At 35.5% G+C, this 15,935-nt stretch overlaps 2 protein-coding genes across 2 annotated transcripts; both read left to right on the top strand.

Moving 5' to 3' along the window:
- Positions 1-6,505: 6,505 nt before the first annotated feature.
- On the top strand, positions 6,506-11,877 carry LOC113321352 (serine/threonine-protein phosphatase PP2A catalytic subunit). Its single transcript, XM_026569246.1, has 11 exons — positions 6,506-6,825; positions 7,659-7,715; positions 8,324-8,407; positions 8,541-8,612; positions 9,223-9,294; positions 9,512-9,552; positions 10,241-10,307; positions 10,562-10,753; positions 10,848-10,937; positions 11,031-11,138; positions 11,274-11,877. Exons 1-11 carry the CDS (start codon positions 6,733-6,735, stop codon positions 11,337-11,339), a joined length of 942 nt encoding a protein of 313 aa, XP_026425031.1. The 5' UTR covers positions 6,506-6,732; the 3' UTR covers positions 11,340-11,877.
- A 1,216-nt stretch (positions 11,878-13,093) lies between these two features.
- On the top strand, positions 13,094-15,847 carry LOC113320381 (fatty acyl-CoA reductase 2-like). Its single transcript, XM_026568295.1, has 9 exons — positions 13,094-13,582; positions 13,665-13,768; positions 13,854-14,053; positions 14,167-14,267; positions 14,377-14,587; positions 14,678-14,839; positions 14,955-15,036; positions 15,129-15,535; positions 15,622-15,847. The coding sequence occupies exons 1-9, from the start codon at positions 13,114-13,116 to the stop codon at positions 15,788-15,790; spliced, it is 1,905 nt and encodes a 634-aa protein (XP_026424080.1). The 5' UTR covers positions 13,094-13,113; the 3' UTR covers positions 15,791-15,847.
- The last annotated feature ends 88 nt before the right edge of the window (positions 15,848-15,935 follow it).

The raw sequence follows: 15,935 nt of genomic DNA, 5'->3' as shown, positions 1-15,935 counted from the left end.
GTTTTCCTAAACCTTGTTGGTTAACGACTTGAAAGACTTCATTGGGATTGTGAAGCCATACCCAACTATTTCTCTTGTAGTTGTGTGTTCAGATATTGCCCGATTCTATCGTTTGAGTACTATCTTCTCTAAGATTTGCTCGAGATTAATTTCTCCGATAGGTAAGATAAAATGTGATCACAAACAACTTCGTCTCATCGTTTGTGATTCCACAATATCTAGTTTCGCCATCATACGATTTAGATTACTGTGAGGTGATTGATAATTCTAGGTTGTTCTTCGGGAATATAAGTCCGGTTTATCAATTGGTTCATGTTCACCTTGATTTATCAAGAGTCGGAACAAAAACTCTTGGGTATTTCTGTGGGAGACAGATTTATTCAATCCTATAAACTTTTATGTGTAAGACAGATTTGTTTATCAAGTCTTCGACTTTGGGTCATAGCAAATCTTGGTTGTGGGTGAGATCAACTAACGAAATCAAGTGCGTAGTATCCTGCTGGGATCAGAGACGTAAGGAGCGCAACTGTACCTTGAATCAGTGTGAGATTTGTTAGGATTCAACTACATTCCATTCCGAAGTTCATTGGTGGTAGGCTAGTGTCTGTAGCGGCTTAATACAATATGGTGTTCAAACTGGACTAGGTCTCGGGGTTTTTCTGCATTTGCGGTTTCCTCGTTAACAAAATTTTGGTGTCTGTGTTATTTCTTTTCCGCATTATATTTTGTTGTATAATTGAAATATCACAAGTTGCGCGTTGTATCGATCAATTAGAGAATCCAACCTTTGGTTGTTGATTGAGATTGATTGATCCTTGAACATTGGTTTTTGATATCGTTCAAGTTCACTCCTCTTATATTCAATCGGGGTCGCAGATTTCTATTTGCTGATTGCGAATTGAATTAAGAGTTAGAGATACTAAACTCTTTGATATACTTTTCTCTAGATTGAGTCTGACTATCTAGTTGATTCTCTAGAAAGTATATTGGAGTAAGTCCTCTCAGATTGCCAAACGAATTGTTGGGTGTGGTTGTTAGACCCCTGCATTTTCACATACCAAATCATAAGTCTAGGCATTGTGATCGGTTATACCAAGAAAAATAACTTGAGTTAAGATCTTCTACCAACTCACACATATTGGTCATTCAAAGATATGCAATGAATAGCCGGACCAATAAACCAACTGATTTCCCTTTCGATTTACAAAACAAGTTCATGAATGTACTTCCTTTAAACAAATGTAAAACATTGTTTCCTAGGATGAAATCTTCACTGTAACCCATACATGTAATCATAAAACTATATATAAGATTATGTCGATGTCAGATCTACGAAGTTCAAAAGATAAGCGTTATACTTCGCAGTCTAATTCCTTAATATCATGATCATGTCACATCACTAGAGTATAATATACAATATATACAGCTTTGCATGTTATGTTTTCAATATGCACGAATTGAAAGATACATTAGGAATGAAATATTTCAAGTCAATATTACTAACCTCGAGTGGAAGGATGATGTCGACGTTATAGTTCGTTACTTCTTCACATTCTTCAGGTCTTCGGAGTAATACTTGTATATCTCAACATTCCTAGACTTTATAGTCTAACCTAAACTAAGTTGACTCTAGTATTTAATCAAGTGACTCTAGATGAGTTTTTATACTAAAATATGACAACCAAACTTGACATACCAACGCGATCTAGGCTTTAACAACATTACACTAGTCGGTAACTTGTTATTATTTAGTGTATTGAACTTCCGAATGAACTCAAACTTCGGGATTATGTTTAAAAGCAATTCATAAACATAGCTTAAGGACGTATACTTGTGAAACAATGTTTTACAGTTGATAGTGGATTCAGGACTGATCCCTATTGTTAAGGATCGATCCCATGACCGATCCTAACATAATTCAATTCTATTTGTACGTTCTCAATATGTTTATTATCATTGGGTTTCTAAATACATCGAAATGTATACAGATTGAATTTAAAATATTCTTAAGATGTCGACATAGTGATTTGAACACATGCTAAACTCTCATATCTTAATGCTCAAGTACTTTCATTTGATGCTCAATGCAATATCCTGAAACCGAAATATACAAATATCTTTTAGATATTCAAAAATATATGCTTACCATATCCTGGAGGCTTGCGTATCTCTAGTTATTATACTATCAACGTATATCATGTATGCTAGTTAATTTTAGTTGTAACCTCTTTTCAATATGAGTATGCATTAATTGTGTTCCCTCAATATTTTTTTTTACTCAAAAAGGGCAGATATATTGAAAAAACTCAATTAACCACCAAGATGGTGAGAATTGAGCACAAAGAGTATAAAGAAAGCTCAGTAAAAGTTGAGATCATAAAAAAAAAAATTGAAAACCAAAACAAAAATTAACTCATTACAGCCTCCCAGTTTTGCAGAACTGTGTCCAAAGAGTAGTCCTGGAAAATGTCTATACCGGCACACCAGTTGAAAACTAAAGCTTCGACACCATCAATGATTGAGTCCAAAGTTTTATACCTGCCATTGAATAATCTATCATTCCTCTCAATCCAAATTGCCCACCAAATTGCAAAAGGATAAATATCCCATATCATTTTCTTTATAGAAATTGCAGCACCCTTCTTCCTTCTCCATTCCCAAATAACATTCCTAAACAGTCTTGAAACACCCATTGCACTTTGTAAAAACTTAGGAAATAATGCCATACTGACTTTGTAGTTTCACAGTGCAAGAAAATGTGCTGATTTGATTCAGCTGCCTTCTTGTAAAGCAAGCAGCCATTGACCACAATAGAATTCCTGTAAGAATCTAAAGTTGGAGTTGCATTATAACATAAAGTCCAAATGAAGAAGACCACATTCTGTGGAATTCTAGGATTCCACACATATTTGTAAAGGAACATAATCAAACCTTCATCTTCAAGAGCCTTATAACATTCAGCCACAAAAAAACCATGATTACCTGCCAGCCAAATTCTTTGATCATTTCCAAAACTAGAATTAATATAAGGAAGTAAGTTTAGCAAATGTGCTACATCTTCCACTTCAGACTCCTTCAAGTTCATGCAAAAATCCAAATTCCATGAATTTGTATTACTATCCAAAAGATCTTGAATTGTGGCATCTTTTTTCCTGGTTATTTTGTAAAGTGCAGGGAAAAGAGCCTTCAAAGATTGGCCATTTATCCAATTGTCTTTCCAGAATAAACACCTATCCCCACTGTTGACTTAAATTGCAGAATTTAACTCCACAACATAAGCACTCTTCAAAATACCAGACCATAAACTTTTTCCAACTGAGTTGCTAGTTTGATTTGGCAAGAATGCTTTTTGGTTACCTCCAAATATGTGATGGACTACATTCCTCCATAAAGCTCTTTCTCCATTACCATACCTCCATATCCACTTAGCATGTAATGCTTTGTTCATGATTCTCAACTTTTTAATCCCTACGCCTCCTCTTTCTTTAGGCAAATGCACTGTTTTCCAAGCCACCCAACTCTTTTTTGACTTCTGCTTTGAAAAACCCCATAAAAACTGTCTCATGATTTTATCTAACTGCTTCTCAACTGACACTGACAACTGGAAAAGTGAAAGATAGTACACTGGTAAGCTACACAACACACTTTTAATCAACATTAATCTCCCACCTTTAGACAAGTATCTTTTCTTCCAAATACTCAATTTTTGTTGGAATATCTTAATGATCACATCCCAAACACCAATTGCTTTTGATTTACTGCCTAAAGGAATGCCATGTACTTCATAGGAAAAGTGGTTATGGGACACCCAAAAGACAACGCTCCTGCATCAGCATTTAGTGCATTACCAACAGCTACAAGTGCACTTTTCTTGAAATTCACCTTCAAACCAGAAATAAGCTCAGAATTCAAAAGAATTCTCTTCAAATTTTGAACTTCCTCCACTTTATCATCCAAGAACACAATTAAGTCATCTGCAAACCGACTGCAAACTGAAGATGATGAATTGCAGGTGTATTTTCTGCAAAATTATGTTCCCTCAATAGTAGGATCATAAATAAGAACTGAATGTAAAAAATAAAATAAAATTTAACACTATTAATTTTAATTTTTTAATTATTTGATTTTTCTATTGTATCATCTCCAAATAAATAAATAAAATCCAAATATTCCTCAAAATCAAGAATCACAAAATTTCAGTTAAATCCATAAAATTAAATGAAAAAACTAAATTGTTTTCCAGCCATTGAAAAACTGTGCATAAAACACCAATTAAAGAAAAAATCCATGATAACCCATTATCTTAAATCATGCATGAAGAAGCAAACTAAACTACATAAATAAATAAAATAAAATAAGGCCAAAAATCCAAATTATTCATAAGAACAAAATCCTATACCATGGCTAGAGTAGAAGCAAACCAAAGCACAAAACTGTTTGGAAATTCTCTTGGTGATATGAAGACGTATCGTGTAAAGAATCAAAACCACCATATTTATTCCTATGAATCAACCCCTACAATTGATAAACATGTGCAAAGAATTAGAAAGCAGTTAGAGCGCTCCCTCTCTTCTCTGAAGCGATAAGAGAAACCAAAAACCCTTAAGTGTCGTTGCACCATCACAAAAACAATCCTCCCTTCCTCTCTTACTATCTTTTTTTTGCTCCGTTTTAGGTGTTTTTTAGGCTTTAATCTTCTGGTTTTTATATTTTATTTCTAGAGTTTGTGTTTGTTTGATTTCCCCTGTTTTTATGGTTTTTAAGTCATGAGAATGATTGATTCTCTTTTGTTGCAAGGAAAATCTCTCGATGTTTTGTGTTTCATTCACACTATAATAATAACTGCTTCATCAACATATCCGGTCCTCTCTATTTCGGACACTCAATTTCTTTTGGTTTCAACAACTCAATCACGTTCGGTTTTAACAACATTATCACCGAATAATAGAACAACATCAACAAAAATCTGCAGCTTCAGAAACTCAATTCAAAGGATTACTCTGTTCGATTCACACTGATTCCTCTATATTCAGACCGATCTAGACTATTGTTACTACTACTACTACTTTAGTTACTTCAGTTACTTTGTTCTTGATATTATTCAAAACCTTGAGAAATGGTTGGGTTATCTATTGATCATAACAGTTCTTGAAGACCTGTTAACTGGGTTGATTTTAATAGGAAACTAAACATGGCCATTTAACCTTATTGTCGTTGTTTTGTCTCTGTTTCACTCGATCAGGATCCTTGGAAGGGTTGTAACTCACTTTCGTATCTGTGGTTGTAACTGGTGTAATTTGTTTATCTTTGATGTTTCGGCTGAGTTTTTGTACTTGAAGAACATCGATTCCGCTTCGGTACTTAGCTTTAATGTAATTTAGGGTTTCTTAAAGAAAAAGAAAGTGCAAAAAATCGTAGTTACATAATGGGTTTTGCATATTTTATCCTTAACCATGAATCACAAATCTGATATATCAAATCGCCTAATCTCCCTCTCCAAAATATTCAGTAAACATGAGATGCAAAATCAAATAATGGATTTATTTGGTTGATCTGCATCACTTGAGAATTCGAACGTTTTCTATAAATTATGTAGAGCGATAACTAAAGACATAGTGGGGATCAATGAGCATTTGAAAGAAGTTGTTACTTTTGAGAAAGTCAGTAATTTTAGGTGAAGGGAAATAGAGGCTCGCGTAAATTTTAGGATGCAATATCGTTGGAGTGTTTATTTGTTTTAATATCTTATGTGTAGGACAAGTGTTGACATTTTTATCACTCTAATTTTTTACATTTTAATTTTGGAACGATAGAAAAATGAATAGGTAATCGCATATATATATATATATATATATATATGAATACTCATCTAAATAAATCTTAAAAAAATCATTAAGAACTAGTATAAAATGCGTGGAATTCAGCCGAACCAGATTTTGAGGACACCTGTATTGCCACTAAAAACAATAATTAAGTTAGATAAATATTACATTACCTTTTTTCAGTTTTTTATTAAACATTATTAGAATACCTTGATTTTTAGTTTGGTTTGGGCATAATGTTAACTTACAACGGATGCCATTATGACATGAGTTATTTCTGGTTTATTACAAAAGAAAGAATAACTCTTTTTTCTTTCTTTTTCTTGTTTGAGAGGACAGTATAATGATCTTTCACTACATCCAAACTCATTTAAATTGAGATTGACTTGGTAATTATGCGCTCCACAGTGGGAGGGAATATGGCAACCTATCACACCACTTGATGGTTCTCAAAATAACACTGTTCGACTGGCTAAACTTTTTAAAATTGTCCCAAAGGCAGTTTGAGTAAGCATGGATAAGGGGCAACTTGCTGAGATATCTTGTCTATATGTCGATTGTCTCGTCGTATTGAACGAACCAGATGATACCACGCGGCCTATAATAAAGATACTGGATAGACGGATCTCAAAACAACTCCAGAAGTACAGAATCCACACTGATAGTTTCATTTGAGGTTAGTTTTTTTCCTGAGAGAGAAAAAGGAAAACCAAATAATAAAATTGGTGATCCAAGAGAAAACCAGGGTTTCCATTTTGGTTGCACCACCACCGCTCGCTTTACTCCCGCGGTGTCTCTGTCTCTCTTCCTCCGGGAGACGAGAACGTTTATTAAGAAAATCGGGTCAGGGTTATCTTGATTCATTTATTGTTGGTTGATAAGAAGAAGAAGAAGAAGTAAGAAGGAAAAGATGAGTATAGATGTAATAACTCCCAACTCTCATGGAAATCTTGATGAAGAGATTGCTCAGCTTATGCAGTGTAAACCCTTGTCTGAGCAAGAGGTACGTTCTCTCTACGTCTTCTCTACCTCTTCTTCTTCTCTCTCCATTTCTTAGAAATCTCATTTTCTGAATCTTTGTTTTGAACAAATCAAATTAGGTTTTTTTTATGGAAATGAGCTATTTTTTGATTCATATTTGAGCTGGTTTCATAAGATCCGGTTCATTTTATGGATCGGTTTTTTGTTTTGTGTCATTTTTATCATTTTCTTGGGGCTCATTTGGGAGTGATCTGTTAATTACCGATGGGTGTGAATTTCTATCTTGATTTGTACTAGATTTTTCTTAGAGATCAGGGGATTTTGCACTAGATTTGCTTAATTTTGAGCCAGATCGGCTTTGTTTAGGTGTAGGATCTGTTTGGAAATGGTGGAGATTTAGACTGTTTCTCTTGTTAGTTTATAGAAAGAGAGTGCTTGATGTTGGAATCTGTGCAGTAGTTGAATTTGCTTAGCAGTTTTAAGGTATTTTTCACTATTTTCAAGCGCAGGATTTGGGTTGAGATACTTTACCTTTATTTTCAGCTACTTCCTTGCGTACATAGAACTTCTCGTTGCTTTTTTAAAACAATGTCCAATATAAAACTGGTCTGTTGTAACTTTTTGTTAAAAGCAAGATGGCTGTTGTGCAGGATGACAACACTTTTTGAATTGTACTTCTGTATTAATCTGTAATCGTTGCTGGTTGATATTGTTGTATTGGTGAATATAAAAACTAGATCTGCAGGGGAGAATTTGGCTAAACTTCTAGTTACATCTATTCCTTCTAATGAATGCTATTTCTGGCTTGTCAGAGTCATATTAAGCTTTCAACATTTGTTTTTTGCTTGACTCTAGGTAAGAGGATTATGTGAGAAAGCAAAGGAGATACTAATGGAAGAGAGCAATGTACAGGTATGACACTTTTTCACTCTATATTGCTACCATATCTCATGGAATTCCGAACCCTATTATAATTTTCATATGATCTGACCAATAAGGTGTGGCTTACTATACTCATAATTCTCTCAAGAGTAACATTGTATATTGCACACATTTAATGAGGAGTGGCCCACTTTAATGGTTGCATCCTTGCACACATTGTGTATATTGCAAACAAAAGAGTAAGGTACACCATCAAAAGCTATTTAGCATACACATGATCCTCGCTGTGGTTTTGATGAAGAATCTTTATCTTGGGGTTTGTTGGTAAACATAAAATATCAAAGTATGTAGCGGAAGTTTGTGGCGAAGCTAGGTGTAATATGTTAGGTTTAAGTTAAAATTTACATAAAACAGAAGTAAACTTGGGTACCAATCTACTGAGAAACGAGCACACAATGTTCCATGTTTCCTTCTTTCCAATACATGCTTCACTGATTTGTATTTCATCCTTTCCTTAGCAGTACTTTCATGAAATATTATAGGTGGTTGTATATCCATTCCAACTTTCTATGGTGAATAGTTGTATGGAGCAAATTAAAAGCTGTATATTAATCTGGACTTTCTTTGATGTACTACAGCCAGTAAAAAGCCCTGTCACAATTTGCGGTGATATTCATGGGCAGTTTCATGATCTTGCAGAACTTTTCCGAATTGGAGGAAAGGTATTTGCTCAGTCTAGCATTTCCGATTCAATGTTGTCTCATGTTTCTGCTATTATGTGATCAATAGATGTATTATCTCATACAACAGCCAATTTGGAACCTAATGGTGTCTTTTCTTTTATCTTTCCGGTAGTGTCCAGATACCAATTACTTGTTTATGGGAGATTATGTGGATCGAGGTTATTATTCCGTTGAAACTGTAACGGTAAGCTCAATCAGACTGTTATATTACTTTTTGTGGCAGTCATTGTAAACGTGTAAGTTGTTTACTGTACTCAGTTTTGCTACATATTTGAAGATGATAATACACTACACAATATATATATATATATATTTTGCTTATGAACTTTCAGAGTATGTCCTTATATAGTAGCATTGCACTTGTATAGGTGACGTAGTTTCTAGCGTATACCAGTTCTGTATCCTCTTTGTTTTTTTTCAAAGTTTTCTTTCTCTGATCCTATAATACTACTGTTAGAACTTCTAAAATGTCAAGTATGCAGCTCATTTTTTAATCTCACTACATATGCAGATAATACTTACATTTCTGTATAGACCAGTGCCAAAGTCGCAGGGCCTTTTATCTCTTCATACTTACAGTAGTTCCGCCCGTTAATACATGTTTCCATGCATAGAAATTATTTCAATTTGCTTATACTCGATTTTAATAGATGGATAAGATTATTTGATGGATTTGGTTGGAGTTGTATAGCCTCCTTAATGGTTATTGGTTCTTACAGTATGTGCTTTTTGTAACTTAGATTTTCATGATTGTGCGTGCTGTTTGATAGTACTGACTAGATTGCATATTCCAGCTGCTGGTGGCTTTGAAAGTGCGCTACCCTCAGCGAATTACCATTCTTCGAGGAAACCATGAAAGTCGTCAGGTATTTGGTTCTTATACCCATGATTGAAGTCAAATGCGGAATAGGCTGAATATAGATTCTAATTCTTAGTGGCTGTTTCCAGCTTTGTGATAGAGTGGTACTTGTGCTTAAAAGATGTAATCTGTGACACATGTGCCTCAATGGCATTAGACTGTGTATATTTGGTTTGCAAATACAACTAGTTCGAGCTGAACAGTCTTTTCACTTCACTTTGCAGATTACACAGGTTTATGGGTTTTATGACGAATGCTTACGGAAGTGAGTTTCTTGTGTGCACTGATTTATCCACGGCAGATTCCAATGTGAAAAGTTATTTATTACCTTCAGTTTTTAATTATAAAACTCTAATAGTCTGCATATTGTGGTCTTAATATATTATCCTTGTCTCTATCTTTGTTCTTTGGATGATCATTGACGCGGTTCAATCTTCTTTGTAAAACTAAGCTACACATTGAACTTCTGTTTCCTTAGAAACCTCAAGCTGTATATGGGGTTGTTTTCAGTTTTACGTGTATACTTGCCATTCACCATCTCTTCTCATTTGGTTAGATACTTGTTTCATTTTGAGATTCGGGGGGCGATGAAGTCCACATGTCTTGCAATAAGTTTAGCCATCTTTTGGTATTACATATTCATCTTTTGAGTAAGAACTTACTGAAAGAGTAAAGTGCTTATAGATCCCCTACCAAGCAATCGACTCAACTCTCAGGATATAGGTAGATGTGTCTGCTAGGATGTGGGCGTTTTTTGTCTTCTCGTTTACGTGACCTTCAGTTATTATGTACCTTTGTTATTCCTCGCATATATTTTTTTTCCTTATTGCTTTCATTGTCTAGTAGTACGAAAGTAATCGCTCTTGTAATCCATATTTTACCTGTGAAAACACGTGACTCTATTCCTCTAAAGTCGTATGATCTAATGCTTCTTTACTAATATCTGTTGGTAGGTATGGCAATGCTAATGTATGGAAAACCTTCACGGATCTCTTCGACTATTTTCCATTGACAGCTCTGGTCAGTCGAATTTTATTACCTTTATTTGCTGTCAGTTTTTGGATATTTTTTCTCCTTGATTGTTGTTACGATTTCACATCTTTTTATTATATTTAGCATGTGCATGTTTGATTTTTGAAATAGTCGTCCTTGTAGAAGCCTTGGATGCTGGTTACCAATTTTCAGTCAAGTTAACCGGCTTTATCAGTGATTGCTTGTCTTTTACCCCCCTATTGGAGTATTATCTTATTTGTTCATTTGGAACTTTGTGAAAGGTTGAATCGGAAATATTTTGTCTGCATGGTGGACTATCGCCGTCTATTGAGACCCTCGATAATATACGAAATTTTGACCGTGTTCAAGAAGTTCCTCACGAAGGGCCTATGTGTGACCTCTTATGGTCTGACCCTGATGACCGATGTGGATGGGGTATTTCACCCCGTGGAGCTGGATATACTTTCGGCCAAGTAATCACAACCTCTCTCTCTCTCTCTCTCTCTCTCTCTCTCCCTCTCTCCTCTTCTCTTATTTGATGCGCTCATTTGGTGTGACTGATGGCAGGACATATCTGAGCAATTTAACCATACCAACAATTTAAAGCTGATTGCTAGAGCGCATCAACTTGTCATGGAGGGATTCAATTGGGGACATGTAATGAATGATGCACCCTACCAGTTTTCAAGGTTTTGGCTAGTTATTTTGCTGCAAGTTAATGACTTGGGTTCTACTATCTCTTTCTTACAGGAACAAAAAGTGGTTACCATATTTAGTGCACCTAACTATTGCTACCGTTGTGGAAACATGGCATCTATCTTGGAAGTTGATGACTGCAGAGGGCACACATTCATCCAGGTCTCTCTCTCTCTCTCTCTCTCTCTCTCACACACACACACACACACACACACTCACACACACATTCATCCAGGTATCTCTCTCTCTTTCATCATGAAATTGACGCTCGAGGGGTATGATTGTTTGTTACTGCAGTTTGAGCCAGCTCCAAGGAGAGGAGAGCCTGATGTGACTCGCAGAACTCCCGACTACTTCCTATAATATAACTGGGCACAAGTTTATTGCTGATCTCCCAGCGGCAAATACTACCTACAGATCTTGCTTACTTGTTAACACATTGACATCAAAATGAGGTGGCTCCATTCCCGATTCTTGTTTAGAGGTCTCTGTATTGGATATATGATCTGTAAATTTTTTTACCCTGCTATGCCTACTTTGATGGTGGTGGAGATGACTTCAGAAAAAAAGAAAAGAAAACAATAGCATATGTAATGCTCTGAAACTAGTACTAGTGTACTACTGTAATGGGTATCCTTGCGAACAGTGGCAGTGGAGCTAGCAACGCTGCAGCAGCATGTAACATTTTGCAGCAAAAAGAATATGTGTTTATTTTTGTTTTTTTTGTTTTTTCTTGTTATTTATGGAATATGTAGAGGGAAGAAAAGGGGATATTACAATTATTATTCTTTTTTCTTTTTCTTGGGTGTTGTAGTGAAGTCAGTTGTTTTAGGGTTTTGTTAATCGTAAGTTGATTGTGATTTGATTCTAGTAATGATAGCGGGTTCCCTTCAAGCTCTCATATAGTCGTCCTCCAACTCAAGTAGTCTGTTCCAAGCTAGCCATTTTTCATATTTTGTACTGTTATGCGTATTTTTTTGTGTCTCACTTGCTGTTGCATATGGTATTTGGATGCTGGAGAGTGGTCGTGATGATGGCAAAGGGATAAGTTGTTGTCAACTTGTTCCTGAATAGATGACACCTTCTACCCCAAGGCATGCTCATAGTTTCTTTGAGTCATCTCAAAAAGAAGTAATGCATACGAAGATCAGTCCCATTTAAAATACTGTGAAATTGATTTGGCTTACTGTTTTCATTCAACATTCTTCTACCTGTTGTAATTAGAGAAATGTAGACCAGAACTTCTCCATCTTTATTTTAGTGGGTTCATAAATTCTCTACGAAGGGTCATTCGTTTAGTCCATTATGCCAACTTTCTGGCCTTTTTGGCTAGGGATCTCCATGTTGTAGTTGGGGGCTTGCAAATTGCTTTGCATTAGCAGCCTTATTCAATTATAAGGTGCATAACTATTGAGCTCCACCAGCTGCATTCGGTTGAGTTCAACTCTGAGTTCGCCAGAAAAAAGAGGACTCGAAAATGAATACTTCTCGTTTCTGATGGACTTTTCAAAAAAGTTTCTGGAAGAAAAACATTCTTTGAACGTTATATTAATAAAAGCAAATACATTTGAAACTTATCATCAACATATGATTTTAAAGAACACTAGACCTTCAAGAATATATACACAAAAAATAACTTCTTGTTGGATGAATCAATTCAGCCAATACAAAGATTCCACAAGAATAAATAGCGGTTACCTTCAACTAACCCGAAGAATGATCGTTTCTTTCTTCTTCATTTCTGTCTTCCAAGTTTCTCGTAGCTCATGTTTAGATAAGATGTTGAAAAGAAATTACAAAAAAATCTAACCAGCGCCATCTTAGTCGTTGGTGGAAAGTGTGTGAATAAGGGTGGCAAAAAGAGAGCCTCTTTGTGAAAAAAAACAACAACACATTCTTCAGTTATAAAATCATACCACCTAACTCACATCTTCTTCACCCTTAAAATCTCATTCCCCCCACCCATCTTTTTCATGTCACCTATCCTTTGTTTGTTTACTACCTTTCTAGCCGTTTTTTAGTTTTCAGGAACTGTTTAGCTAAGTTTTCAGTACAACTACCTTTTGTTTCAAACCCATTAGTTTTTTTTTTCTTTTCTTTTTTTTGGTTTTCATTTTTTCATCTTTTTGCAGTCATTATGAGAGCTTTCGTCCTCAATAATCCCATTTCATTGGAACCAAAATTGATTACAAAGAGATCCGATTTTACATGTCATAACCGACGTTGCATGGATAATGGGTCATTTACGTGGAAGAAAAGTAATAAGAATGTTAAGAACATGGTAGTGTTTTGCCAAAGCAGCAATGGAAATGTAAAAACTTCTAATGGGTTACCTTCAATACTGACTGAAAGATCACCAGCATTATCATCTGTACCCGCCACAGTTGCCGCGACAGTTGACCATGGTACTGCTACAATTGATGCTGGCAGCTTGGTTTTATCATCACAAACTACTGCAAACCAAGAAGATGTAGCATTGAAGGACTTGGTTCCTTACAAAAGAATCAATAACACTTTCATGGAATTCCCTGAAGGAATTGGAATTGTCAGATTCCTTAAAGGAAAAAAACTTCTTATTACTGGGGCAACTGGGTTCTTAGGCAAAGGTATAAAAATCATTTCAAAATTTGTACATTCAGTTTTGTTTACTTACATTTTTTGTGTTCATAATATGATTGTTGATTTCAGTTCTAATTGAGAAGATTTTGAGGACTGCACCCGATGTCGGTAAGATATATGTTATGATAAAAGCAAAAAACAAGGATGCAGCAGTTGAGAGATTAAACAAGGAAGTATGTGTTTTTATAGAGAAACTTGAACTACTTTTTGCCAATTTTCATCATCATTGTGTTTACTTAGAAATATGTCATCTTTCAGATCATAAACACAGAACTTTTTAAGTGTCTACAACAAACTCATGGAAGATCTTACAACACTTTCATGTTGAGCAAATTGGTTCCTGTTTTAGGAAATGTCTGTGAAACTAATCTTGGTATTGAACCAAACTTAGCTGGTGAAATTGCAAATGAAGTCGATATAATAGTTAATTCTGCGGCTAATACCACATTCGACGAAAGGTGCATGTTCTATCTATTTTGATTCTTTACACTTACGGCCCTAGTTTAGGCAAGCAACATACACCGGCACACATATTATAGTCTCTCTCACACAGGTGGGTGTATGCTTGCAGGTATGATGTTGCTATGAACATAAACACTCGAGGACCTTATCGGCTTATGACCTTGGCAAAAAGGTGCAAGAAACTTCAACTGTTCTTGCAAGTATCAACTGGTAAGAGTATAAGTTAACAGTCAAAACAAACTTAAAATATGATTTTGTTTGTATATTAGAGTTTGAAATATAATCTGCTTACATGGATGTATTCTCATTTTATTGACAGCCTATGTTAATGGACAAAGACAAGGTAGAATCTTGGAAAAGCCATTTTCTATCGGGGATAGCATAGCAAGGGAACAACTCATATCTGATACCCATGCAAGAGCTCCACCACTGCTGGATGTTGAAGCTGAAATGAAGTTGGCCTTGGATTCAAAAGAGACTTTCCAAGAAAATTTAGTATCTCAAAAAATGAAAGAATTGGGTTTAGAAAGGTAAGAATATACATATTTGAGTTCAAATTACTCTTACATGTTGCAACTTTCTTCAATAATGCTCATGAAGATGGTTTGTCATTGTAACAGGGCGAGGATCTACGGTTGGCAAGACACGTATGTGTTCACTAAGGCCATGGGAGAAATGGTGATCGACAATATGAGAGGGGATATACCTGTAGCCATAATACGTCCGAGTGTCATTGAGAGTACTTACAAGGAACCTTTCCCAGGATGGATGGAAGGAAACAGGTGACTTGCTGCTGCTCCAATTATATCTTGCGAACTTGCAGTTGATGTACTACCTCATAATTATTTTTTTGAGAATGTGTTCCATCTTTTCTCTCTAAATGTAAGTGGATTTCAGGATGATGGATCCAATAGTCTTGTACTATGGTAAAGGCCAACTAACAGGTTTTTTAGTTGACCCAAAAGGAGTTCTTGATGTGGTATGTACTATTACTTATAAAATTTGTCCTAAATTTTGGTTTTAGTTTAATTTATTCAATAGATTGCTCATAGATACGATTTGACGTTGTAGGTACCGGCCGACATGGTGGTGAATGCAACCTTAGCAGCCATGGCAAAGCACGGCGAAGCAGGGAAACCAGGAATAAACATTTACCAAATTGCATCTTCTGTAGTGAACCCATTGGTGTTTCAAGAGTTAGCTGGTCTGCTTTTTGAGCATTTCAGCTCCTCACCATACATGGATTCAAGAGGGAGATCAATACAAGTACCTAAAATGAAGTTGTTTAGTTCAATGTGTGATTTCTCTTCGCACATTTGGACCGAGGCAGTTCAAAGAAGTGGCCGAGTATTGGCTCCAGCTGTTGCTTCTTCACAAGGGAAGTTGTCAAAAAGACTTGATGTTATTTGCAGGAAATCTGTTGAACAGGCCAAGTACTTGGCCAATATATATGAACCATATACATTCTATGGCGGAAGGTTAGAATTCCACCACATACCACGTATTTAAGTTAAAATTACTAACAAAATGAAGATATACTAACAGAACTATTCATGTATGACAGATTTGATAACTCAAATACTCAGAAGTTAATGGAACTGATGTCCGAGGAAGAAAAACGAAGCTTCGGGTTTGACGTTGGAAGCATAGATTGGAAGGATTACATATCAAATGTTCATATTCCTGGCCTGAGGAGACATGTCATGAAGGGAAGAGGAATGAGTAATGCTTAATATGATACCATAAATAAGAACACGAAATACATTTGTGTAATATAGTAACTTACTAATACGATCAGCATGAAATCTTTACTTATATGTATATCTATCTATAAATGAATCTGTCTTTTTTTCATTTCCAAATTCTCTTCTCCATTTC

This window comes from Papaver somniferum, chromosome 11 (assembly GCF_003573695.1).
Source record: "Papaver somniferum cultivar HN1 chromosome 11, ASM357369v1, whole genome shotgun sequence".
NCBI lineage: Eukaryota > Viridiplantae > Streptophyta > Magnoliopsida > Ranunculales > Papaveraceae > Papaver > Papaver somniferum.
This window is presented reverse-complemented; position numbering and strand designations above follow the sequence as displayed.